Here is a 26,442-nt window from a genome sequence, read left to right as displayed (position 1 = left end):
TTGATGAATATAGATCTAAAGACGCCTGTTCGCCCGGAGGTCTATTGTCTCACGGCCGTCTGGAGTCTGACACTGGTCCGTGTGGCCCCGCGCTGTGTCCAGGAGTCATCCCCAGCGCTCTGTTCTCGTGGCACGCGACTGCCTCGGACGGGCCACTGCGCCGGGAAGTCTGTCGCCAGGTCTCGGATGGGCTCAGAGCCGACACAGGTGTCTCACTCTTACTCGTACTAACAGAGCGCCCCGGGCGGGTGGCGGCGCCTCGCACTCCGCAACGGCGCGGCTTCGCTTCTGCATGGCTCGACATGGGGCGCGGTGCTGGCGGCGCTACGTCAATCCATTGGGGTCTAAAGCTTCCGCTGTGGATCACTTCGTCATTCTTGGTTGCATTATTTTGATTTGGTTATGGTTTTATGGCACTGGCGAGCTTCTGCACCCAAGGCTGCGGTGTGTTTGGCTCAGTGTTGTGTTTGACTATCCATTTGGGTGGTTTATGATGCACTGAAATTTCATTTCGTTTTGTGTGCCTTCTATTTCGTTGAAACAGAATGAAAAGTTAATTACAAAGTGATATTCCTTTTTTCTTTGGCATCAAGACAGGTGGTAGGCTCATGGTGTCATTCACGGGGGCAGAAATGATGTATCTTTTAAATGATCCCATAGGTGATCAGGAAATGCTTTATGTAACTGGAGAAAACATGCCTATTGTTGGGATCCATTGACTGATTGAGGCGTTCTTCATATTTCACTTGTGAGTTGTGAAAATGGCAAAGCTCGATGCAGCTGCTGTCTCCATGCTTCAATATCTTGCATTTTCTTTGTGTGGTTCATTATCACCTTTGTGTCTCCGTCTTTTTCTGCGCTGATTTATCTAGCTCTTTTTTGGTCTGTTGTTCTGTGTATTTACATTGCACATATTTGACATTGTTCTGTTCCAGTGGTGTGTCATTTTGCGCCTGTTTTCGGTGGCTGGTCTGTTGTCTGTAGAAAATCTGGTTCGTCATCTTTTGTGTCGTTTTGAATTTTTATGCATGCTGGGATCATCGATACTTTAACCATTATCGTACAATAGGATATTTTCCACTCAAGACCGGGCTAAGTCATAACTTATCCATAGGCTAGTCTCTTAAGCGGTGCGTGTGTGTCTACAATTGTGTTCAAAGAATATTGCAAAACAATTATTCATGATAAAGTTATAGAAGTGAATAAAATGAAAGCAATCATTATTAGCTGGTTTTCGCAGTTTCTCGGTAAATAATGCCCATGCCTCTCATCAACAAATAAAGAAAGTAACTACTAACCACAGTAATTAGAGCAGCCTCTGGCGATCTGTGACCGTCGCTCTGTCCCTCTCCCCAGACAACAACTCGATCGTGTCTGTGGCCGACAAGGAGATCTTCCTCTGGGTTTGGAACACGGACCGCCGGCCCAGCCGCGACTTCATCCCCGTCCAGATGGGCCGCTCGGCGGTCGACCACGACCTCTACCTGTGCTCGCGACTGAACGAAGACCAGCGCCTGCTGGTGGTGGGCACGTCGTCCAATATGTACGAGACCTGGGACCTGCAGGAGAAGCGTGTCATCTCCACACAGCGCGGCTTCGCAGGGTAGGTGGTCTGAGTGGTGAATGAAGGCGTGGGTGGTAAAAACCGGTCAGGATAGGAAAAGGGTGGGGGAAGCAGATGGAAGATGGAGGGGCTGGGACTGCGGAGAAGGAGATACAGCAGGGCGAATGAGAGATACAGCAGGGTGAATGAAGGGCGAGTTGAAAGACATGAGAGCAACGGTCGGATGGATGGTCGAGCCTTGAATTTGCCTGGCAGGCTGCTGTTTAGTTTTGTGTTTGAGATTATTAGTGCGAATACGGTAGAGTAACACAAGCACCCAGCTTCTGTATGAAAATTACATCGGTTTCGACACTGATGGCATGACACTCTCGCCAAACCTCGAGATCCAACCTTGCTCGAGTGATCAGTCACCTGACCCGTTCCGTTCCCGACAGGTCGGTCACCTCCCTGGTGTTCTCCCGTGACGGGAAGCAGCTGCTGGCCGGTGCCGACGACACCGTCACGACATGCTCCCTGACCGCCACACCCAAGGTGGAGGACAGCCTGCAGCCGCTCTTCTCAGCCCGCTTCGTGTCGGCTGACCCTCAGAGCCTCGTCGTGGCGGCCATCACGTCGAACAACGGCGTTCAGGTACGTCCGCTGCGCCGGGCCGAGCTGCGCCGCTCGACCGGAGCCGTCAGCATGCAGTGAGGACGCATGCCAGCTAACCGGGCGGGCGCTGGGCGGCGGGCGGGATGGGTGCCGCTCTGCCTGAGGCGCGCGCTGCTGGTAGGCTGACCCACTAACGGCAGGCAGAGGGAGGTGGCCGCTCATCAGCTGCTGCGTGCCGGACGGGTATGGAAGAGGTTGGCGGTGAGGGGTACAGATGGGTGGTGGATGGACAGACAGACACTGAATGGGTGGGGAAGGGGTCAGGATTTGGTGCGTCTATGGCTGGCTTTGGATCTTTTGCTCTTGATTTATGCAACAATTGTACACAGAATATTGTAATAATTCCATCGTATATTTTGTTTGGATGACTGAGTGGTTCTGGGGCTTTCTGGGACGCCTTTGAACATATTGCGATACCATCATATGCCTCAGCTGGACCTGACGAAGAAACTAGGCACGATTCCATGGGCGCGAAATGACCTTGTAGTCGGCGCGCCCTAAAGCCCCAACAAACACAAGACCTCTGTGGTGCATTAACACCGGAGTCAATTCAGCGTAGAGCGCGCTGTTTTGCGTGGAGCTACGCGCAGGGTTCCGTCACTCCTGGATACATTCCGAAAGAGCGGCTTATTTCGATGGGTTTTGTGTGGAGACCAAGTGTCTTGTGGAAATGCTCACAATGTGAGCTCTATTCGCTGTAAGATGTTGAGGGAGGGGGCTTTCAGGGCTGGAAGACGCGACTTGACTTCGTTTCACCGGGGACACCTCTGATCATACCCGCCTACCTCCGACCCGCGCCGAAGGGGCGCGCGTGGCGGACATAGCGAGGGGGCTTGCATGGGCGCTTGTGTGTGTGTGTGTGCTTGGAGAGTGCTGTTTCCGTGAACGGTGTGAGCCCGACCTTGTCTTGAGGCTTTGCCAATTGTGAAATAGCGCTAGATCACTGATAGGGCGCTTTTGCCACGCGATTATGCTACCTGCAGCCTTATGCCATGCAATTATACTGACGTCGTATTTGAATGCAAATTGTATATTTTGATATAAGATAAACCAAGTTAAAGGCGAACAGGGTTTTCATGGTTAAAAAATGTAAATATTGTGCACCAAATTTGTATATCCATAAATTGATTTATATAATTCAATTATCTTTCATGCATCTATCAAGTATCTTGGTTATGACGTGTCTAGCCATGAGTTTTGCTTAAGTTTTGCCGTTTTTTATTTGTTTAACCAGAATGTGTTTTTTTCGGAAGTGTTCTCTGCCTAATGCCTGTCATATAAGGCACAGTAATTGGCTGCTTACCAAAATTAGACGATGCATCAATGGCATCGATAAGTGGCCAGCTGTGTCTATTTGGCGTTCCGATTTACGCTATTTTGCAGCTGGAGCTTTCCCCATTGTTGCCAATCTATACATTGCCATTTCCTTTAAATTGCAACTTACAGTAGGTGCTCTAATCCAGTGGTTAATCACGTAAGTTGATGAAATTGAACCATTGTCTTGCAAGCTCAGTGTAGTGGCATCGGTCCTCAATCGGTTGTTGAACCTTGAACGGCCGAATCCCACTCGATGGCAATCTCCCATCCCATGATCTGGCGTACGGCCCGATACCGTCACCAGCGCTGTTAAGTGCGCCGTGTCTCCTCTCGTGCACTTTCCGCCCTCGGGACGTCACGTGGCCCTGTTTTGTGTACCCCGCTCAGCGCGTGGGTGCCGTTGGGGGACTGGCCCTGACATTCCCTCTCCTTGCCACTGTGATCCGGCGTCCCTCTCAACTCCGTGTGTCAAAAGTACGGCGTCCCACTCTGTTCTATATGTAGAAGCACGGCATCCCCCCCGCTCAATATCCGTACGGTGCTCTTTCCCCGTGCGGCATTCTTCCCCGCTCTCTGTACGCATTTGTGTCGTCTGCGCCGCCGATCGCCACACGCTGTCCGTCCGTGCACCACTGCCAACTGTGCTCCCCGCCGCCGCCCCGCGAGTCCATTTGAAACGCAGAGGGTTCCATCAGTAAGCCAGCCGCTCCTCTGCCTCTCGCCATCAATCCATTTCCTTTCAAATTTGCCGTGCTCCTTTCTGTTTTTCTCTTTCTGTCTGTCTCTTTCTTCCTTACTTCTTCTTTCTCCTTTCGTCTTTCTGATCGGCACATTTTGTTTGATCCGTGAAACCTTCAGGTTCCCTTCAGGCTGGACTCGTTATGTTAAGCCTTCTTCAATGCACCTCTCTCCCTCCCACCCTTCTCCTGGTTGCCCCCGTCCCCTCCGTGTCTCTCCGTCCATCCACTGACCCCCGTCTCTGCCGGCGGCGGCGGCTCTCCGCGCTGGCCGTCTCTGTGGCTGGGGATGACGCCGGACCCGCTCTGTCTCTCGGCTGTTACAGGAGCGGCGCGACGGCGAGCTCACGGTACGTGCCGCCGGACTCCGCCGGATTCCGCCCGGTGCTGTAGCTCGGAAACTGCCTGTGCTCTCTGTCTCTACCCTCTCCGGACCCGCGCACACAGACACTCTAGCTAGCCGGTGGACCGGCCGACTCGCCGGCCCGTCCGCCTCTGCCTTTCTCTCTCCTCTGTGTCGCGTGAGACGGGTCTGGCGGGTTCTCACGCCGACTGGGTGCGTCGCCGCTAGTCGTGGGCGGTGCTCAGTGGCCCTATCGAGCCGCCACCACCGCCGCCGGTGACTAGGAGGGTGCACCCCTTTCACAGGGGACAGACCGAACACAACTTGTAGCCAGGACTGTGCACGTGTGCTCTGCTGTGGCGTGCGCTCCGCTCAAACGCTGCTCCCGCCTGCACGACACTTACTCAGGCTTTTTTTAGTAGTGTCAGCTTACTCGTATCGCATGAAACAGCTGCTGGCTTCGCACTAACGTATCTAAGTATGCTTTGATAGTGTACTGTTGGGCAGTTTAATGTGTGTGGCTATTGTTTTTATTTGTTTTTATATCTATGTTTTCTATCAAATTACATCAAATTTGAGCTAAACTTGGGCGTCACTAAACTGCATATCAATCTTTTATCTGTTTGGCATATCGGCGCTTTTGCCTGGGCAACTTGAGTCGGCTTTTCGCTTACATCGCTTTAATGACGGGGGGTTTGTTGGATTTCAGAGTGGCGTTCACCGTTCCCTCCCAGCTGGGCGTTTACCGCGGGTCGGACACTCTGCTCGGCCGACTCCCCCCCCCCCCCCCGCTTCGGTCCCGTGCACGGCTGACCCTCGACTGTGTCCCGTTTCAGGTGCTTCGGGGCCTCGAGGGTAAAGTGACTAAAACCACCAAACCCGTAGGGGAGAAGATCATCATCACCAAGATCAACAAGACAGGGACGATGGTACGTCCGGTCGGGGAGAAACACATGCCGGGTATTTTGAAATACAATTAATCGTAAATGCAAAAAAAAAACTTTCACTGAGCGTGTCTTTACCTTTATGTTCACTGTAGAAAACACATCCGAACATTCGAATTCCTACTGGAAATATCGTTGCTCGCCTTGTCCAGCGGTGTTATCCCCTATGCCTACAACAATGCGGTAACCGAGCCGTCTGCTGTTGTGTGGCCCCCCGTAATCATGCGACTCAATCCTGTGACCCTCCCGTTCTCCGTCCCGTAACTCCCTTGCTCCGTTGTAACCAGACCGGTTCCGCGTCCCCCCTGTCCGCAGGTGGCCTTTGGCTGTGAGGACGGTTCTGTGGGTGTGTACCACCTGCCGCCGGCCGGGTCGGCTACCCAGGAGGTACCCGAGCCAAACATCCTCGGCAAACACAACGACCGGGTCATATCGCTCAAGTTCGGTCCGAATGATACGGTGGTCAGCGGCTCCGAGGACAAAACCATGAAGGTAGGCGGCAGGTCAGCCGGTTGGCGAGGTTTCTGCGTGAGCGATGGTGACTGAAGCTGCACGGGCTGCTGTTGATCGAGCTACGGTTGATTATTTGAAGCGTATGTTTGTGACTGTGCGCTCGTCAGAATATGAGCGGCAGGTCTGGACCTGCTTAGGATGAGTATTAGTGGACATCCATACATCATTTGAATGTGTTTCCTTTTATACTCATTCACGACTGCAGCTTTTTGTGGTAAGCAGCGTGCATCTGTAACCAAGACATCGTTTTGTGTTTCATTTTTCTATCTTAATTTCCGGCCTCTCACCTCAGACCACATCCCCCCAATGATGTAACCCATCCCTCGACTTTGACAGGTGTGGTGGCCCGATAACCGTAGCGTGGCGTGCGGCGGGAACGGTGGCGCCGTCACCCAGGTGGGACTGTACGAGGCGCGCGACCATGGCCTGATCGCAGTCTCCTGCTCCCGAGACGGCACGCTCAAGGTGGGTTGGTGGGTGACGGCAGGACGGTGGGACAGGACGGGTGGGACGAACTGACAGACAGATGGAAGGAGTGCTGTAAGTAGCAATTAGTTTGTGTGAACGGTCACAATTTGGTCGGCGGTACCAATAGGTGCACTGCTTCTTCTAGAGAGACGCTAACGGTATTGGCATTTTTAGAGCCTGGTGGGATCGGGAGAACTTGCGTTGGTGATTTCGGTGATAACCATTGGTGACTGCTGTATGTTAGGCCTGCTGCAGTTTTGTTAGTCATTCACTTTGATTTTCCGCTTGCATGTTGTATGGGCGTAGCAAACTGATAGATGCATGCCCTGGCTTATTCTGTTCGATTTTTCGTATGTTCTAATCTGCATGTTGTCATTTGATGCACTACACTAACTTATGTTTAACCACCTCACCACCTCCGCGGCTGATTTTTTTTATAATTGGTTTGTGCACGCCCGAAACCGTTTCACCCAACTGCTCCAGGGCTGGCGCGCTCCTGTGCATGTGCGCCTGCCGCGCCTGCCCTCCATCAGTACGGCCGATTTGTCCGAGAGTTACCGCACGGTGACACGCGTGAGTTGGTGCTGGTGGTGGTGACAGTGGTAGTGACAATTGGTTACGTCCGTCGGCCAGTGAACTATCGTCCATTGGGGAGTATGTGTGTATCATGTGTATGTGCTTGGGCTTGAGCTGTCATGGTTCTTTAGTTTTGCATTGGATGCAGCAGTGTCACCCTTCCCTGCTCAGGTAAGTCAGCGAAATCACGATGCTCTAACGGGAGCTCCGCTGAAGTAGTCGAACCGCTGGTGGAATAGCTTGGCTTGGACAGCTGGCCAGGCATTCGGTCCGTCAGCGGCTGGCGCTGTAAGAGTGCGGTATCTGAGCTGGACAGTGGACAGGTTATCTGTCAGTCAGCTTCCGAGAGGAAAAGAGTTGCCATTGTCGTTAATGACTGATGGAAGTTTTCGCCTCTGTTTGTTTGGGTTAGTGATGTCCTGTTGTCTCTAGGCTGGTGACATTTTAAGTTCCTACCCGTGTTTGTTGGTGATGTCCTGCGCCGTTCTTGGGCTGTTGGCTGGTAATGTCCATTGTCCATGCCCCTGGTTGTGCTGTTCGCCGGCGATTATGTCGTCTGGGGCAACGACCGTGGATGCTGTGCTTTTCACTGTCGATGTTTTTTTTTTTGGGGGGGGGAGCTTTCGTTTTTCTGTGCTAATTTGTCAATTATGTTTTAACTTACTGAATGTCTCTCCTATTTGTCAGCATACATGCAACATTGCATTGTATGTAATGTCCAATATATATGTTGAGTGTTGACCTCATTAACCTAATTTTATCTGACCAGCCCATCTTTGTTTACAAGTGTCATTTTTATTCATTTTGACTAAACCGGGTAACTTTGACCGCATAAACATTTCCGTCAACACAATCATAAACGCACATAAACATTTTCCGATCCATCTGACGGCCCTACGCCTTCGCCGCCAGGTGTACCGGGCGGACACAGGCAAGCCGATAACAGCGCACCTGACCCACGCCGGGTCAACGGTCACCTGCTACCGCATTGTGCGCGCCAACCTGCCCGACGAGAACGGGGCCACCAGCGCGGCGACCGCGGCGGCGCGCGACAAGTCGCCCTGTCCCGACGACCTGATCGTAGTCACTGCCGGTCAGTGGGAGGAGGGAGGAGGGAGGATGGGACGGAGGGTGAGGAAGAGATGAGATTGTTGGGGGTGAGTGGAGGAGGTCAGATGTTAAGAATCTGACCTGTTTCGTTGTATTATCCACGCTCATTAAAATTAGCGTAATACATTAAGGGTAGGGCAGACGGGTCAGTTTTTTATAAACGCGCATGATTATGAGGTGTCAGCACTTACACTGACTAACCTTGTACGGTAATCCTAGCCACCTTTCTTCTCAGTGCCGCACCTCCCCTCTCTCCATTGATCGCCTTCATTCTCCCCTGACACCCTCCCCGGTTCTCCCCCCGCAGGTGTGGACGGCACGGTGAAGATGTGCCGGCTGTGTACCGGCGATTTGATCAAGTCGTTCAGTCTGGAGGAGTTCGGTCCGGTGCGCACGTTCCGTCTGTCTGCCGATAACCACCTGCTCGTCACCGGGCACGACAACGGCAGTGTGGTGGTGGGTAGAGGAGGGGAGAGGAGAGAGGGAGGGAGCAGGGGTAGATCACTGGACACAAGATCAACATGGTGACAGCTGCTGGGGAAACTGAAAGAAAATGTGTTTTAAAACCGCTGGTGGGCTCTGAACGCCGCGAGTGACATTTTTAAGACGGAAGATTTCGCGTATGTCTACATAAATAGGTGTTCGGGAAGTGTGTAAAACCGTTGAAATGAAATTATTTCTTACAGAGATTTGAATCATTAGATCCTCCCCAATTTTCAGTTCGTCCGCTGCAGTGGCCTGCCCGGCACCTGACCCCTGATCACCCCCCTGTGTTTACATCAGGTGAGCCGGACCGACCACCAATGCAAGCCGCTGCGCCTTCAGTTCCATCACTCGATGGTGAACGACCTGGCCATCCACCCGAATGGACGGGAGATAATCTCACTCAGCGACAGCCTTGCGTGGTGGAGACTGGACGTAGATGGTACGTATAGACTAGAGGTGCAAACCACGGGTCTTCAGAGCCGGGAGTGTCGCCTGGTGGCGGCTTTACTATACGGCTTTACTGGTGGGGAAGTGTCGCCTTGGTGGACGGTTGGTACTAGAGGTGCAAGTTCCAGGTCTACAGAGCTGGGATTCGGAAGGATCTACATTGGAAGGATCAACCAGCGGCTCAATCAGACTGGATGATCCTTCCTAGAGCACTAATTATCGTGTTGTGTCGGTTTTGTTTTGTTTTCTCGTGTTTAGCATACCTTCGCATGTTGCTCACAAACCCCTTCCCCGCTCCCCTTCCGCAGAGAACCCGGTGTCGCCCCGCGGCCGGACCCGCGCCGGCCAGTCGCCGCTGGTGGTGCCCCCCTCGCCGCGGCTAACGCTACCGGCCAAACGCTACTTCAACTACAACCGTCGCACCTCGCTGACGCCTGAGATCCGCGCCACACTGCGCCAGGTGTTCTCGTTCCGCGGCACACTGGCCCGTCGGCTCGTCGTCTCCGATGACTGGACCACTCTGGTCACCATCGACGACGCGGGGGTGCTCTATGTGCTCCAGGTCATGTGACGCACCGGGGAGCCTAGGACGCCGCCCGGGCTGCGTGCAGAGGCGCCCGGGTGTTAGTGCGAAAGACGCACATTAGCTAGCTGCCTGCAGCGGCGGCCGGGTGTTATTGCGAACGACGCACGCTAGATGGCAGCAGAGACGGCTCGCAGTGCTCAGATCTCGCACGTTGGGGCATTTTGTGACGACGGCTGGTGATTCGTTTTGTGATTGCGTCCCTAGTGAGTACTCGGCTGAGATTTGCTCAACTGCCGCTATACCCATGCTGATGATTGACATGAGTTCATTGTATCAGGTTTTCGGCCAGGCTCATTCGTCAAGAAACGAAGGTTAATTCTATGCAGTTTTCTACCCTACAATGTAATATCAGCTTCCGAACCATATCATCGATATGACAAGTCTGGTGTCGTGTGATTTCTATTTGTCTTTTTCTGACGATTGACTAAGATTCGCGCAATGGTACAAGTATCGATCAAGTTCAACCATTGTGCCGTTGCTGACGAAGTCTTGCCTCGTGATTTCGGGGATTTATTGATCCGTCGATTGGTGATGTTCTTTGGAGCTGAACTTGACGTGTGGACTCCATAAGTGCGCCAGTGGATTGTCAATGGGTATAGGAACATTCGGAAAATGACAAACCTTGCCATTGCGTGTCCTTCCGTGATTGGTGGCGAGTGCGTCCGACTGGCTTGTTTGTGTGGAGTTGCCTGTTTGTTGTCCCACTCAGTGGTTACGCCGAGTGACGCGTGGCAGCGCTGGTGTCAGTCCTGGACTGTGTTCAGGACTTGTGGGGTATTCTGCTAACGATAGCAGGGTCCCGTCCGGCGCCACGGGAACGGACCGACAGTCAACCAGCGCCGCCGGTTCCAGGGAGTGTGTGTGTGAGTATCGCTAGCGAACACCGTGGACTAGTGGCTAGGTGTTAACAAAGTGACCCAGCGGCGGTCGTGGAGCCGACACAAGGCGCCGGCCGCCCGTCTTTCCGGCAGAGTGCCTTGTGTGCAATGGTCGGCTAGTCACAGAGGGAGCGGCCGACCGGGACGGAGGTTCCCAGCGCGACTGAGGCGGCTCGCCGCTCCGGCGGACAGTGTGAACGACCGCCCGCGGCCCGCAGTAAGGGGATTCCAGAGTCGCGGCGAGCCCTGTGGTGTTTATTCCAGACCGATCCGGTTGTGCGCCCGGCTGTTCGTTGTGAGACGCTTTATGTGATTTCTGCTGGCGCCTGGCGCGAGCTGATATTTTGGTGGTCCCGTCGGACGGTATGACTCCGGGCTAGCGGTCGAGTCCCGGGCCCGCCTGTGAATTGTGGACGCGTGGTCCGTCCGTCTGACCTTGTTTTCTACAATATATGTACTATCTGTCACTCGTCTTTTTTAAATGTTACTTGTGGATGGATGAGGAAGTCATGTGGTCGGCAAAAATGAAGTAACTTTCTACGTCTGGTATGAGAATGGCGTATCCTGCTCATCTCCTGTGCTAGCCGAGCTGAGTGCTTAAAATCAAAGTCCATTGATATTTGTTTTCACCTTTAGGCTGCATGCTCTTTTCTGAACGAAGCTTTCTGGGTGTCCCCGAGCCTGGCCGACTCATTTTCCTGCCCCCCCCCCCCCGTTCCCCCATCCGTGTCTCGACCGCTGTGACTCCGTAGTTTTTGTGGCCTCATCTGCCCCGAGGTGGGACGGGTGGTCAGTCGGAAGGGCTGGGAGCCGGCGAAGTTAGTGACAGCTGCCATGGTGAGCTGCAGGAGTGAGATGAATAGTGGATGGGAAAAAGTCGGCCTGCGTGAGGCTAATTAAAATAACAGTAAAGCAATACGATTTCCAGGGCAACCGGTCTGCCCTCTGATTTTGATCGTGCAGTCGGGCAGGAAAATAAAAGCGTTGAGGCATGGTAGTAAACCAGAATCTGCTCATCGCCTATACCGTCTCCATTTATTTTTCTCGTGGATGAAATGGCCGGATGCAGACGTTTGTAAGCAGACCGTCATGGTATCTGTTACTGCGGGTTTAGAGGCTACGACGTCAGCAAAATATTGCTGCTCCCTAAGGAAAACAAGCCAGACAGGAGCGTTCGTTGGACGGGTCTTTGGAAAACGCCGCCGGCTGTCTCCGATTGACACGGCTTTGGTCTGGCAAATCTCACGGGATATCGTTGCAAAAATATCACAGAGACGCGTCTTACTTCTGAGATGGTGCTTCTCCGACCCAGGAGACGGGGCTGCTAATGCGTGCATCGGCTTATTGTCTCCACAAACGGGGCACTCAGACGGTGTCAAAACAAACTGTTACGCTGCTGGCACGATGCGAGGCACAGTCTTACGTAATTATCAGTATTCAGAACACCCCATTGTTTGGGTTGCGATCTTTGCGAACGGTTGAGCTCAGGAGAGATCCAGTTGGAACAAACGCCGATCGTCCAGTCTAAATTTGCAACATTTTTATGCAATTCGAGTCGTCCCCGGCTTAGGTTCGCAATGTTTGAAAGTGCCGTCGTGACAGGTGAAGGACATGTTATTCAATGTTTATTTGCCGTCGGATCTGACCGACTTTTGTTGAGCTTCGCAGCTTCAACGGAAGTTATTCTTTCAGCCCAATAAAACATAAAGAAATATTTGACGTCTGTGAACCAAAGCATTGGATAAAGATGAGGATAGGAAAGGGATAACGATAAATAATCAAAACACCTCTTAATATCGACTCTTTCACCCATAGATAAATGTCTAAATATACCTATCTGCTATCGACACCTTTGAAGGTGCGCATGGAAAATGCATGGCATGCGCCAAACGGCCCAGCACGTCTAACTATACGGTATCTGTTTATATAGGATATAGGAACCAATGTCGTGCCTGAATGGTGTGTTATCTGACAAGGCAAACCTCGTATGTAAGTGTCATCCGTCTCATTCATTCAGCTGGTGGATGAACCGGGAGCAGCTCGCCCTGCTGGCGCAGTTGCTGGGGCCAGGGCAGCTCCTCTGCACGCCCGCTGGGTGTGGTACTGTGGTGTGTCTAGGAGGGGGCGGAGTCTCCGCGGCCGACCTCCCCGCCAGGTGCGGGCTGCGGGGCGGGCCGGCCGCGCCGTTCGCCCCCTCTCCAGTCGGTGTCGGTCGCCGGGGTAACGCCAGTCGGACTCGGCCGCCCGCCGCCGCCGAGCGCACCTCCCCTTCGCCGCGCCGCCCCCGCCGACGGCGCCTCCCGGAGCAGCCATTCGGCCGTTCAACATCCGCGCTGACCTGATCCGCGTCCCGACGGAGAGTAGCAGCCCCAGCGGCGGCATGGCTGGGGGCGAGAGAGTGCCGCCGCCGCCGGCACAAGCCGCCACCAGGCCGGCCGAGACGCCTCCCAGCACCGGCAAACCGGCCGAGGTGTCCGCTCAGGGAGCGGCGAAATCGGGCGGTAAATCGACAGAGCAGTCGGCACAGGGCTCCGGCAAGTCCGGTAAGGGCAGTGAACCGCCAGCGCCGGCCTCGGGGAAGACGAGCGGCAAGTCCGAGCAGCCGACGCAGGGATCCGGCAAGTCCGGTAAGGGCAGTGAACAGACATCGCACGGCTCCGGAAAGTCAACTGGAAAGTCCGGCGACCACCCTTCACAAGGCTCTGGCAAGCCCAATGGCAAGACCACCGAGTCAGCCAGCAGCTCGGGAAAATCGGGCAGCAAGTCGCTGGACCAGTCGGGACCACCGAACTCTAGCAAGTCCAACTCCAAATCCTCTGAACCGAGCTCTGGCAAAGCTAACGGTGGCAAGTCCGGGGACCAGCCGTCTCCGAAGCCGCCCGACAAGGCGTCGGCGAGTTCGGGCGACTCGAAGCGGCTCTCCTCGGACCGCCCTCCGGAGAGCCCGGGCCGCAGTCCGCGCCGCGCCAAGAAGAGCCCGACACGCGGCCGGGACGCCGTCTCACTCGACACCGGTGACGAGCGCAAAAACGGTAAAAAGGCGCGCAAAGTGAGCGCTGTCAAGGGTTCCTCAGCAGACAGCGAGCCACCGCCGGCGGCCGCGCCGGCCAGCGCGGGGTCCGGGGAGCAGCAGGCTGCGGCCGGCCCGGAGGAGGACGAGGGGGTGCAGAAAGTGCGCGCCCTGGGCCGCCGTACCCTGGCGCTCTGTCAGAGGTCAGACTGGGTGGCCGTCGAGCAGAGTCTGAAGAGCGTTGAGCGGGCCGCGCAGGAGGCCAACATCGACAACCCGCTGGCCGACATTGCTGATGAGGTGAGTTGGACGGTCCGGGAGGTCCGGACTGTACGGGCGGGTGGAGAGGTCGGAGAGGTCTGGACTCCGGACAGCCCGGATGGGGGGGGGGGTGATGGACGGGGTTCTGGTGCCGGGGATGAAGAGATAGACAGGCACGGATAGGTACTGACACTTGGTTACGTCACACCTTAGTCAGGCGGTAGCTTTCTGGGCGCTTTAAACGGTTCGGTAAACAAACATCCTGCTGTAGTGAATTAGGTATAACATAAAAACGAATTATTTGACGTTCAGAAAATAAAATGCCACAATGCCAAAATAGCTTATTATATTGAGTGAATCATATTTAGGCACATTGAATACTACCTGTCAAAATCACAAGACGGTATAAATATCCACGAACTAACAAACACAGCACTGACTGAGTGTATTATCATAGTTCAAGCTGTGTTCAAATATTTGCTAACAAGAGTTTTGCATTGCCGCCATTAAATGCGCACTAGCAAAACCTGCTTCATTTTTACTTTAGGTATGACTGATACGCGCGACTATGTGGTGCGAATTGCGGGTCTCGAAGTACTTATCGGACAGACTTTACGATACTTATTAATCTAATCAAAATTCTTGGCAAAATACGAACATTTTACATCAAACTATGCACCTATTAAAAAAGCATTTCAACTAATAATGGATTGAAAAATGATTTTCTGCATTGTCGCATTTAATCCTGCATTACAAGGAATTCAAACGTTATTCTTCGTTTTAATACAAGAGAATAGAAAAAAAAAATCATGTCGCTGTCACTGCGCTGGACTTCCATTCCTAATCCCGTGCAGCCGGACGATGCGCGCGTGGGTGCCGAGCCACCCTGCTCCCCGCCCGTGAACCGGGGAGTTGTATCACGGCAGTGACCTCGTGTCGGCGGAGTCCTGGGGTGGGTCGTTTGAGCCTGCCGGCCGACACAACAGCCCTCTCTGGGCGGTGTACACACGGACCGGGGTCGAATCAGCGCCCCTAACGGCCCCGTCGCAGGCGACGAGCCCACACGGCTCGCGCGATGGAATCCGGGACAGACCTGGCAGAACTATCGACGTATCGGGAACAGGGCTATATGTGACATCCGTTCTTTGCGCTTGCGTAAACGCCGTTGCGCAAAAGGACTTTCATATGCAGGTTTGCTGATAAATCAGAAGTGAGTTAATTCTTATCTTTTATTCACAGTTGTAAATGGAGAGTGGCTTAACTGGCTTATGAATATGTGTTATTAGGCACGTGTAAGCAATTTGTAGTTGCAAAATGCAGCACTGTCGGGTGCTTCTACTCTCGGTGGAAGCGTTTGCAACACTTTTGGTAAGCTTAACCCGCGCACCGACGGGGGGGCGGATATCCGCCCCCCCCTGAGGTTTTTCGCGAATAGCGGGAAAACCGCTACGCGCCGCGAAATTTGGTATGACTATTCCCTTATCAATTTTACACATGGTGTGCAGGTTTGAACCTCCTAACTTTCAAGGTCAGGTCACCAGGTCACTTTGAATGACCCAACCTCAAGTCACTTTTTTGCAACTTTGTCACCGTGCCAGAGCTACAGTAGATGTCGGAGGCCTTTGAAAGTCGCAGGATGTTATTAGGTCATTAGTAGCTACAATTTGTATATCTCGGAATTTTGATATCGGTGACCTAAGGTCAGGTCAATTTCGCGACCTCCCCATTATAAGTCAATGGGGGAAAAATCAACTCCCTGTTTTTACCACTAAAACGGGTCGGAATGGCCCCATATACCATACATGACTTCATATACGATCAACCTTCACTACCTTGAGGTCTGTTTTGCTGTTGGGCAGCTGTGAGGTCATGTGACGTCATCAAAGGTCACCAAAGGTTTTTGGCTAATAACTCCGTACAGGAACAAGATACAGACGCGTGGATGGTCTCATTGTGTTCAGCTCGTCAAGACGCATCGAATGATATACATGATGACCTCGAGGTCACGTGACCTGAGGTCAACCTTTGACCTTGACCTTTCGAGGTCAACATATATATCATTCGATGCGGATTGACGAGAGGATCACGATGATGCCCTTAGTTTGTTCCTATCTTGACTAATTCGAAAGTTATTCGAGAAAAACTCTCTCCATATTTAGCGCCGCCATTTTGACTTTTTCGACCCCTGTGAGGTCATCTTTGACCTGACCTGAAAATGACCTTAGTAAAAATTGTAGATCTTGACCGTGCGTATCCGATGCCGTTTACCGCTTGTCGCTATCTTGCTTCGTTCTCGAGATCTCAGGGGGGGGCGGTCATCCGCCCCCCCCCCCCGTCGGTACTAAGTTGGCGCAGACCCCCGTCGGTGCGCGGGTTAAATTACTTCCGACTTTTGCGCTCCTTGACCGTGCAAATCAAGATTACGTCGGGACGGACATGGTAATCATTCAACCATAATAATGAATATTTTCAGCTTATAACATAGCTGTAAATGCTTCGGAACACATCACCAGACTGTAAGGCCGTAATAATTGACTTAAAACGCTATCGTATGCGGTCACTGGCTCGCTGTTGGTCGCCAGTAGCCCCCTTTACCGCTCCGTCACCCTCCCGTAAAGCGGCGGCTACCGCACGGGCTGGCCCGAATCTGATCCGCTTATAGCGCGGCCGACATGCCACTGTTTGCTGTTCGGGGCAGTGCATGTGCCGAGCCTGTGCCAGGAGACTGCGTAATACCTGACTGGACCAGCGGCATGGAATGTCAGCGCCCAGTAGCTTTGGCTGGGGTCGGACTCGGGACGGGTCGTGCAGGGGGTAGGGGTCATGACCTACGGCTGAACGACACGTTCCTTGGCTGCTATAGCTATGCCGGTTGTCGGCAAGCCTCGAGTCTTAGATTGAGGCTGTGCGTAGTCAGATGGCCTCTCTGGTTTTCCTCAGCTGCCTTGGAATGGCAGGTCGTTAGGGATCGGTCGGCTTTGGCCTTTGGCGAGGCGCCGGCATGTTGCCAAAAAGCCAAGTAAAAACTAAGTGGTCCGTGCCTGCCAACGGAGCGACGGTGTTACTGCACCAGGGAACGAGATGACGTCCGATGGCAGATGACTGGCAGGCGACTGGTAACGTGCGTGGTGTGGTCACTAATTTGGGTGACTGGTGCATGACGAGTGACTTGTGACATGACTGGCAGGGGTTGATGTGACGTTCGATGAATGATTGAAGAATAACAGATGAAAGACAATAAGCTGGATAGAGTTTAGGTGATCCACTAACCAATACGACAGCTGTCTCTGCTCTGTGAGCCGTAACAGCCGTTTTAGTTTGACTGTTACGTCACGTCAGTGAATTTGCGGTGGCCTAATTGTTCCGTCCGTTTTTCCGGAATCAGTGTACGTAAGAATGAACGTTGTCGTTGAAGCAACATCAGTTGCGCACTGGCCCATGGCATGCGTCGTATTACACATCCACGAAATTTCGACACTTATAATTACCTCATAGCTCCTTCGAGCCTTTCTAGTTAAAATTGTCATGTTTTAGTGACTAGAGTGAGACTTTTCATCAAGCAACTGCGTTTATAGACAGAATATAGACGTGAATTACTCAAGGCAGTTCTGCGTTGAAATTATGTACATGTCCGAAGAAACCACGGGTAAAAAGAGAAAACATTCTGTTAAAATTGTATTTTTTATGTCTGTCTGTCTGTCTGTCTGTCTGTCTGTCTGCTGTCTCTCTTTCTCTCTCTCTCTCTCTCCCTTCCCTCTCTCTCTCTCTCTCCCTCTCCCCCCCTCTCTCTCTCTCTCTATCACACACTCTCACTCGTCTCTTTCTGACCTAGATATTCGATACATTTACGTGACACCGATCGTAAATAGGCAATATACTTGCGACATTTCCGTGATGCCCTCTTAACGTCGCCGTCTCTTTTTTATTACACCAATATCAATGTCATTAGACCAGCACGGCCGTTCCCACTCTGCTCCGCTTTTTCTCATTCCTCTCACGCAGAAGTCTGAATGTGCACGAAACACACAGACATACACACAGTTCCGTTAAGAAGTTATTTTATACAGCTTGGAATTGTGAAAAGAAAAAGAAAATGGTCGAAACGTCTTGTCATTTCGTGGAACACCTTACCGAATTCCCAGACTATGTGAAATACCCACGCCTTTCGCGAGTGTCGCGTGCCAATCTGTAACACTTACCGTCATAAAACACATTCGCAGTGTCCTTGTTCGGCTGACGTAATTGGGAACACATCTGTCTGATGACATTATATGTACATACAACAGAGAGAGAGAGGGAGAGAGAGAGAGAGAGGGAGAGAGAGAGAGAGGAAAGGAGGGAGGAGGAATAGAGTGAGAGAGCTCTTAGGTTTGTTAAATAAATCTAAAGTCTAAGATTTGAAAATGAATTCATTCATAAGGACATCTCGATTTAATTCTATAGAGGCCTGACCTGCATTTATAGTGCTTTGCTGTGCACACGGCAACTCATATTCGTACCAGACAGCCGGCGCCTGTATGTTAGCGTACTGGATCCGCCCGGCGGTGAGTTCAACGCCGGCCGCCCGGCATGTGTCGAAGTCTCGGTGCACTTTCGTTACGGCTGATTGAACGGTCACGGGGACGTCGACGCGCCATAGGAGCGTAACACCCGCACTGGCCGGCCGCGGGCGCACTCGGGGCACTCAGAGCTGTAAAACTGCCGATCGCGTCTGGGAACGTGCGCGGAAGAGTGTGAAAGCTTTGATGTTCGAGGAACTATGTGAGTGAGTTGCCACACATGCGTGGTAATTACATGGGTACTCGGGTTAGAGTAGGCGAACGCATCCTGACACCACCTTGATAGTGTCTATCTCAGTGAAATATCTAGCCAAATTACGGATCATGACGATACATCACACTCGCTGTTATTACACGGTTATAAGCGCTGTGAGCTCTCTGCAGCAGATCGGCCTGTCTGGGATAGTGAGCTGCACGGTGAAATCATGGCGCGTGTCAAGGTCGTTCTCAGCACCTCCGCTGTCGTCGCGTGTTCCGGGAAGGTCGGTCTGACCGCGAGCGGTGCCGGGAAGAGGGAGGGGATGGGGATAACACCCACGCACCTCGGTGATGTCTAGTGGCCGGTAATTATCGGAGAGGGCGGTACTCGGTTACCAGCTGATGTGGTAATGGTCTGCACGGCATTGAACTGGGTCGGAATTTGTTCCCAGTTAAGCCATCGTGCACTTTTGAATGTTAGACGGGTCAACCAAAAATTAATCTAACAAACATTTAGGGATCCTAGAATTGATGATTCAATCTTGCGTACATGCGCACATTTTTCATCGCATATAGGTATTTGATATTGCTTAAACTATTCTCTATTACGACAGACAACTGGAAGGCCTAGTGGTCAAACATCACGGCATTTTTAGATCAAGACCTTTTACGATCGCAACATTTCGTTTTTTGCTAAACAAAGAAATATAAATCGCGGCAAAAACAGCCCTGAATCACTATACCTACCGTCTATCGTTCAATCGCTGCACCTAACTAACCGCGGGGCACCCTCCGTCAGCCCCCGTTGGAGTGCGATCGACTGGAGGCCGGCCATATTTTTTCGCTGTCGACTCCGATTAAAAGCTGATAGGGACAAAATTACATGTTATTGGCCGGGAGCGTCACTGCATGAAGCCAGTGTGGGGCTCGGCCTGGCGTCCGTTTGTCTGCAACCGTCGGGCCGTGCACAGCGGACGATCTAGGCTAACGATTCCTTTATTCATGACGGACAATCAAGCTGCCAAAGCCGACTATGCATGGCGGCTGTTCCATTGTGGGTCTGTAGGCGACTCGTGACGGCTGTGACCGCTGGGATATCACCGCGATGAGCTGTGTGATTATCTCCGTGAGCAGACTCGTGATAAATCTCGTGATTAGCTCTGGAGGAACCCCGCGACACGACCTGGTGGTCTCGATGCGCAGCTGGCTGTGATGGTTCAATGAGAAGCATTTTGATGGGACAAGATGGTCTCTACCCTCAATTTAATCCTGATGAATTTGTAATGGAATGCACGACGAATCACATGAGCCATTTCGCGAAAAGGTTTTATTGTTCATTAACAGCATTCCTGGCGACCTGCTACATGCTATTTCGCTAAGAGACCGGATAAAATACACTAAACTACTGATTAACTTCTGTACGATCGCCGTTTAGAATTCAGACCGAAACTCTTTGGCTATCAAATCCATTATTCCAGCTGTTCGCAGTGCACCCTTCGGGCTTTGGGTGACCTATTCTTACTGCTTACTATTCAATCCAGCAATCCAGCTACCCCTCGATTACGATTATGAATGATCACCGTCTCTGTATCACCGAATCATGCTCCCCATCCCCGCGTAGTCCCCATATGGCGCTATACTGCCGTGCCATTCGTCAAACCAGCCCTGTAAGATCCGGGCCATGCGTTGCACGGTTGCAGCATTGCCTGCGTGAGATGAAAGTGCACCGAGCCGGTCGGGTCCCTGTGAGCCGCGGCCCGCCTACGCTATCGCCCCGGGCAGTGATCGTATCTGGCGATCATAACTCGCCGGTCCCGACACACCTGGGTCAGACGCCGAGCCGACGACCTTGTTAGTGTCCTGCCCTGCTGCAGCTCTGATATGAACGGTGAATCGGCCCACCCACTGCTGGACGAGCGAGATCGACCAGCCAGGTGTTGCTGAGAGGCAGAAACTTGCCTAACGCTCTCTGCAAACATTTTTAGTAGGGGAGAGTGGGGCAAAGCGGCCACACTAACGTTTCTAACGATGCCGACGCTTGATTTTTAAACTTGGAAAGATTCTTTCTATACCAATGTGATCCCTATTGAATTGTCTTTTATTCCAACTGCGTTTCATTTCCAAAGGCGTTCACATATGGGAGATATTGACAAAACTTTAAACCTATAGCATATTGGCCACTTTGCCCCATCCCTGAGGCAAAGCGGCCACTGGCGACTTCTCAAGTCCCGATATGAGAAACAGAATAGTTGCCTCATGCACGACTAGGGTATTTGATGGTGACAAGGTTTAAGGGAAGATGGATGTTTACTTTGTTATCTTCCCACCTATTGCTAAACAAAGAAAGAATTTTCTTGGAAAAACATTTAATTGCATAATTTGGTAACTCATGTAACCGAAAAGTGGCCAAGATGAATGCATGACGACACATTTGAATATAAATAATGTTTTTATCCAGATGGAAACAACTTATGGCCATTTGGGGGCTGGCCACTTTGCCCCGGCCGCTTTGCCCCGCGCATACCGTCCGAGACAAAAATATTCCAGCTCAGCTATTAGTGGGGTAAAAAGCATTAAAATTGGTAGAAGGCATGTACGATAACCACGCAATGCATGGACAAAAACGCTTATAAAAATTCCAAACGGTTATGGAATAAAATAACATTTAAAAATTGTAGACATAATTGGTAACCTGGCAAGAAATGCTTTTCCGTGTTTCACAGAACAATGGCGATGGGCCTGAAACCCCGGTCTGGCTCATTCGAACGACCGCAAAGAGAAGTATAATTGGAAATCATAAATTGGAACTGACGCCAGCTGTGGAGGGCTAAAACGATGGATGGCCGCTTTGCCCCGGGTGGCCGCTTTGCCCCACTCTCCCCTATTCCGCACGTTTATGCACGGTTGGCTGAGACTCCTGGTATCAGAGCTGGTCATCGAAAATGTTGAGAACATTCTTTCACTTTTCAACATAGAAAAAGATAATCGAAACAACTGTGGTACGGAGGTCATCGGTTCATAATTTTACCTGCATTCTCACTCGCCTCGTGCAACGGAGCAATTTGCTCGTAGCTGCGGTGCGATCCGAGCTGGGTTATGGAAAGTGAAAACTATCCAACGTGCTGCAGAATCTTTGCAACGCGGGTGGTACTGTCTGTGAATGTGGGGAGTGGGAGTGTGCCCCCAGCTGCCAGGGTCACTGGCGCGAGGTCAGGGTCACGTGGTTTGACCCGACCCGACCTGACCTGACCCGCAGTCTCACGGTGTCGTAGTCGGGCGGTAGGCTGCGGTTGAGACTGGGCGGTAAGGGACTGTAATGACGCCGTGTGAACGTGGAGGTCGGGTGGCGATTGCCCCGGTATTGCAGTGTCATGTTGTGCATGATACAGCAGCAACGGGAGCGAGCCTGTGTGGTAACTACCCATGGTTGCATTCAAATTTCAATTGAACTGATGCCGGTTCACATTTAGGAAAGGGTGAAGTTTGGTAAAAGTCAGGCCGAGGCGATCGATTTGTACAGACTTGAGACTGTTGGCGCTAGCTTGACCGCTTGATGATATCCTTGATTTTTCACCTTTGTCTCATGGAAAGTGTTTGCATGAGATTATTTATAAAATGATGCAGACCAATTTTCCGCTTGACTCATGATCTCTAAACGGCCAGCCAGGTCCGGTCGGTCAGTTTTTATGTCAAATGCGCTTTGATTCTCTACGTATTTGTATGCCCATACGGCTCAGCTCACATGTCTTATCTGCTAATACAATCACCTTGCATGAACATTTTGAACATTGCCAAAGTCACTCTAGCGACTCCATTATCAAGTCGTCTGGCAATGTTATGGGTAAATATATTTACCCATTCAAAACTGTTGGCGACTTCACCTCAACTTCCTAGCATAAATAAACAATGTCACCAAACATCCACTGCAGAGAACTTTTGGTCTGCATAAATCTACTTCCGGTCGCATAAACAGCATGCAGTCATGTGCAAAATTTACCACAGGAATGCACCTAAGGGCCAGCTATGTGGACGTGACTCCAATCTTCACCTCGACAGTATCGAACGCTGCTGGCTACATAACAGGCGCTGAGAGACTGGACCGCACGAACTCCGCTCTACGACCAAGGCTTTGAACGTTGATATCGCCAAATTATCGTGCTCTTGTATCATTGCACCATCGTGACTGAAAAGATGAGCGCTCTGATCATTTGAATTTCATAACCTTGAAAGACAGAATGCGCCCTTTGTAACCTATCTAGCCTGTAGCCCGAGTTGAGCATAAACAGCGGACTGTTCTACGTTTTGACCACTGCACTTCTTTGAACTTTGCTCGTCCACTACAGTGCTAATGCTCCACTTTCCGTTCGCTTTCCTCACGTGACCTGGGCATGACCCCGGAGGCACGCAGGGTCGCGCGGGGGTCCTGCTCCCCCCCCCCACCTTCCGGAGGGGGTGATCGATGCGTCATCGGCGCCTGTTTATTTCTCGGCTTGGCACGGGCGGCTCCGAGCGGCCGGCGCACGCCACTAGCGATTCGTGTAATTGGTCAGTTTATTGCGCTCGGCCGGCGCGTGATTTGCCACGCCGGCTATTCGTTGTTGGCATGTGGCGTGGTCGGACCGTCGACAGGTACGGTCACGGGAGGAGCCCGGGGACAGGGGACGGGCAGGGGAGGGGACGGTGTCGTCCGGACGAAAAACTAGGCCGAGCTGTTTGGCTGCTGCAGCTGACAAACTAAGCCGTCGCGTGCTGAGGCATGGGCCGATAAACGTCAGACTCAGGAAGTCAACCGACGGCTGAAGCTGTGTGGTTCTCCGAAACCACACAGCTATTCTGCTGTTTGTTCTTGAGATACGTGTGTGTGACTTGTGACAATGCTGACAGGACTTGAAAGTTAGAGGGAACGAGCAGCAAGAGTGTGAAGTCTTCTACGCATGACATGGAACTGGGAGCACCATACCTTGCACTGCATTCGTATCCAAATTAATTCTCCTTCACAACTCACAAGACATTCGAGCCGCAGCTGTTGAACCAGAAAAGGGTAATGGAAGACGATCTGACTGGGTCAAAGGTCAATGCTCTTTTCGGCCTCATTCCTGCGCAGTTGCGCACATACCTTTCACCCCCCCCCCCCCCGCTCCGGGTATCCCCCGATCAGCGTACCGCGCTCATTCCGGGTACCTAATGGCCGGAGGCGGTGACCTGCGCGGCCGGGTCAGGCCATTCTCACCTCATTACCTCCACGCGGCCGGTTCGCACGGGACGCGTGACGGTCCGGGATGTCGCCGTCGGCCGCGGCGCGCCTACCTGTGGTCCAATGACGTCACTGAGTCGGCCACGCGCTGCTAATAGCGCCGCGATCACCGCCGTCTGGCGGCTGCCGGGCGCGCACGACCGGCTAATTGAGGACGCTGGGAGGCGTTACTGGGCCGGTCGCGCTGTGAGTTACGACGCCGACCGGGTGTAATTGAGCGACACGCTCATCCCCGGGTGATGGGGGCAGCTGCTGAGGGCCGGCACGATCGGGCGGTCTGACCGCCGCTGACGACCCTAGCTGCGGTCGGCAGCGACGCCGCAAACGCGGCGATTAATTTTCGAGCTCGGCCTCCCACACGGCGACTCCGACCGTCGTGTCAGAGTGATTCCCGCACGGCGTGACCCGGCCGGCCGTTTGGCGATGAGAGGCCGCGTCACATTGGTTCCGATATCGTATGGGAACTGCGGCACATCGGCTCTGATAGAGTATGAGAGCTATGTCCCATCGGCTCCGATACCGTATGAGAGTTGCGTCCCATCGACTCCGATAGGGTTAGAAAGTTGCGTCATACCGGCGCCATGGATGTTCTCCTTCATCCATGCCGGCGCTGTCGGGGTATGTGAGCTGCGTCCCATTGGTTTTGATAAGGTGCAGAAAACTGTGCTGGTGCGCTCGTCGTTGCGATTGCGGGCGCCTAAGGTTCATGCATGATATGTAAATGTGGCGTGAGCCATCCGCTTATGGTGCAATCTGACCTGGAAAATGGCCGACATTTTATCGAATCTGGAACGTTGCTGTAAGCGGCTGTTAGCGCTACCTATACCTGACTGTTTGGATTTTGGCCAGGTCAAACATTTGCATTCCCCGTGAACACGTTCCATCAATATCAAATGCCCCTGACATGACATTTCGATTGTAGACAGTGACATGTAGTTGCGAGAAACTGGGCTCAAACGAAGCCAGGCGCCAACATTTCTTATTCGACATACCTGCAAAAGAGACGTTGGATTTCGGGTATTCGGCCAAGGCCACAGTGATGTTTGCTTAGCCTGAAAGAGTTCAAAAATGTCAAAAACCATCGCCCCAGCACGCTGTCGCATACAGTATGCCGGATAACTATTCATTTTTTGGACTAAATGAGCATTTTGCGCACATTGGTTTAGCGAGATGGTCTAATTACTTCTTATAGCGTTTCCAAAGATTTCTCTACATCAAAATCATCTCCGTTTTGCAAACATCAACAAATAAGAAATATCTACTGTGCACATATCACTTACGTCATTTTCATCTATTCCAAATGTGTATTAGTTTAATCAGCTTTGTGAATTTAATATGTCGAAGTGCATCCAGCAATGAGCCCCTCTACATTTAAAAGCGCATTTATCAGCTGAAACCACTACTCATGCGCGAGTCGTATCGCCATTTGCATTCATTTGGTGTTCTTCGTCAAGGCTGAAATGTCTGATGCGTGACATTGCAGCTCAACACAGCGAACATGATACGCTATGACGTAATTAACCCGCGACCGCCTAGGGTGGGGGGTCGGATCCGACCCCCCCCTCCGTTTTTCTTGAATAACTCATGAACCGCTTGCGCTATCAACTTGAAACTTCGCATACCTTCTCCCCCATCAATTTGACGTCTCCTGTGCAATCTTTAAGAAAAAAATTTCAAAAATTTCTGAGATATATCGATTTTAGTGATGTAACTACATGGCGTTTTCAGTCAAAAAATGGTAAATGTTTAAAAAATCGCCAAAAATCGAAGTTTTAAGCGAATTGCAAATTAAGGACATGAAAAGACGCAGCTCAACGAGCTCTTTAAAATGGCTATCTCGGATTTTCCATAAAATGCGTTTTTCACCCCTAAAAATTCAAAAAACTATATTTTTTGGAAAACAGCTAATAAAATCCAAAATTTTGAGAATTTCCAAAAAACCGGAATATATGTTATAGAGCTCTATTAGAACATTAGATGTCCCAAATTTCAACTTTCTATCTTGATTTTTGACCCCCAAATTGTAAAAAATAGCTCCAACATGCATAGGGCATGGTGACGTCATAAGCATTTTCGCGGATTAGAGGCACTTCTGAACATCGCATGTGAAAACAAATGGCACCACTAGATTCCTGGGACAAAGCTCGTCTAGAAAAGTGCATTTTTATGTCAAAAATAAAAAGTTGAAAAATTGACTTTTTTTCTTAGCCCTCGTTTAGTTATGTATGGTATAAACGATTTTTTATGCTTTCAATGCACACTTATCACCAGCACAGTGACTTGGGGTCACATATAACCATTACCATCGGATTTGGCGTGAAAAATAAGCCATAAAACATGTGTCGCACGCCCATGTAGCAGAAAGTGAAAACCGTGACCTTTCGTGACCTGACCTGACCTTGACCCGTACTTAGTATGACCCCTATACGCACATGGTACCTTCACTATGTCTTTGAGGTCATTTGTGGTGAGTTTCGAGCAGCAGCTATCGATTCCGCTGTCCGTAAGCCTAATCATGCAAAACCCCTGAATTTGACCTT

The 26,442-nt window shown here is 51.7% G+C and overlaps 2 protein-coding genes across 24 annotated transcripts in view; both read left to right on the top strand.

Annotated features, from left to right (window-relative positions):
- LOC122371293 (apoptotic protease-activating factor 1-like) overlaps window positions 1-11,087 on the top strand; it is a 44,476-nt gene extending 33,389 nt beyond the window's left edge. For 6 of the 23 annotated variants that reach the window (XM_043347489.1, XM_043347493.1, XM_043347494.1 and 3 more), the window contains 10 exons: window positions 1,357-1,603; window positions 1,999-2,194; window positions 4,596-4,619; window positions 5,449-5,541; window positions 5,872-6,048; window positions 6,406-6,534; window positions 8,026-8,206; window positions 8,531-8,679; window positions 9,007-9,148; window positions 9,465-11,087. In XM_043347489.1, the coding sequence (XP_043203424.1) occupies window positions 1,357-1,603; window positions 1,999-2,194; window positions 4,596-4,619; window positions 5,449-5,541; window positions 5,872-6,048; window positions 6,406-6,534; window positions 8,026-8,206; window positions 8,531-8,679; window positions 9,007-9,148; window positions 9,465-9,727 (1,601 nt within the window). In that variant the 3' untranslated portion in view covers window positions 9,728-11,087. Of the gene's footprint in view, window positions 1-102; window positions 208-1,356; window positions 1,604-1,998; window positions 2,195-4,595; window positions 4,620-5,448; window positions 5,542-5,871; window positions 6,049-6,405; window positions 6,535-7,020; window positions 7,111-8,025; window positions 8,207-8,530; window positions 8,680-9,006; window positions 9,149-9,464 lie in introns of all 23 variants that reach the window. The other 17 variants (XM_043347496.1, XM_043347497.1, XM_043347492.1 and 14 more) reach the window with 7 other exon arrangements.
- Window positions 11,088-12,858: 1,771 nt separating this feature from the next.
- LOC122371299 overlaps window positions 12,859-26,442 on the top strand; it is a 62,450-nt gene continuing 48,866 nt past the window's right edge. The window contains exon 1 of the mRNA XM_043347512.1: window positions 12,859-13,930. Coding sequence (XP_043203447.1) covers window positions 13,001-13,930 — 930 coding nt within the window. The 5' untranslated portion in view covers window positions 12,859-13,000. The remainder of the gene's footprint in view (window positions 13,931-26,442) is intronic.

Source organism: Amphibalanus amphitrite, unplaced genomic scaffold (genome assembly GCF_019059575.1).
Source record: "Amphibalanus amphitrite isolate SeventyFive unplaced genomic scaffold, NRLGWU_Aamphi_draft 001229F_arrow, whole genome shotgun sequence".
Classification (NCBI taxonomy): Eukaryota; Metazoa; Arthropoda; class Thecostraca; order Balanomorpha; family Balanidae; genus Amphibalanus; species Amphibalanus amphitrite.
Note: the sequence above shows the minus strand (reverse complement) of the source record. Positions and strands in the feature narration are given on the sequence as shown.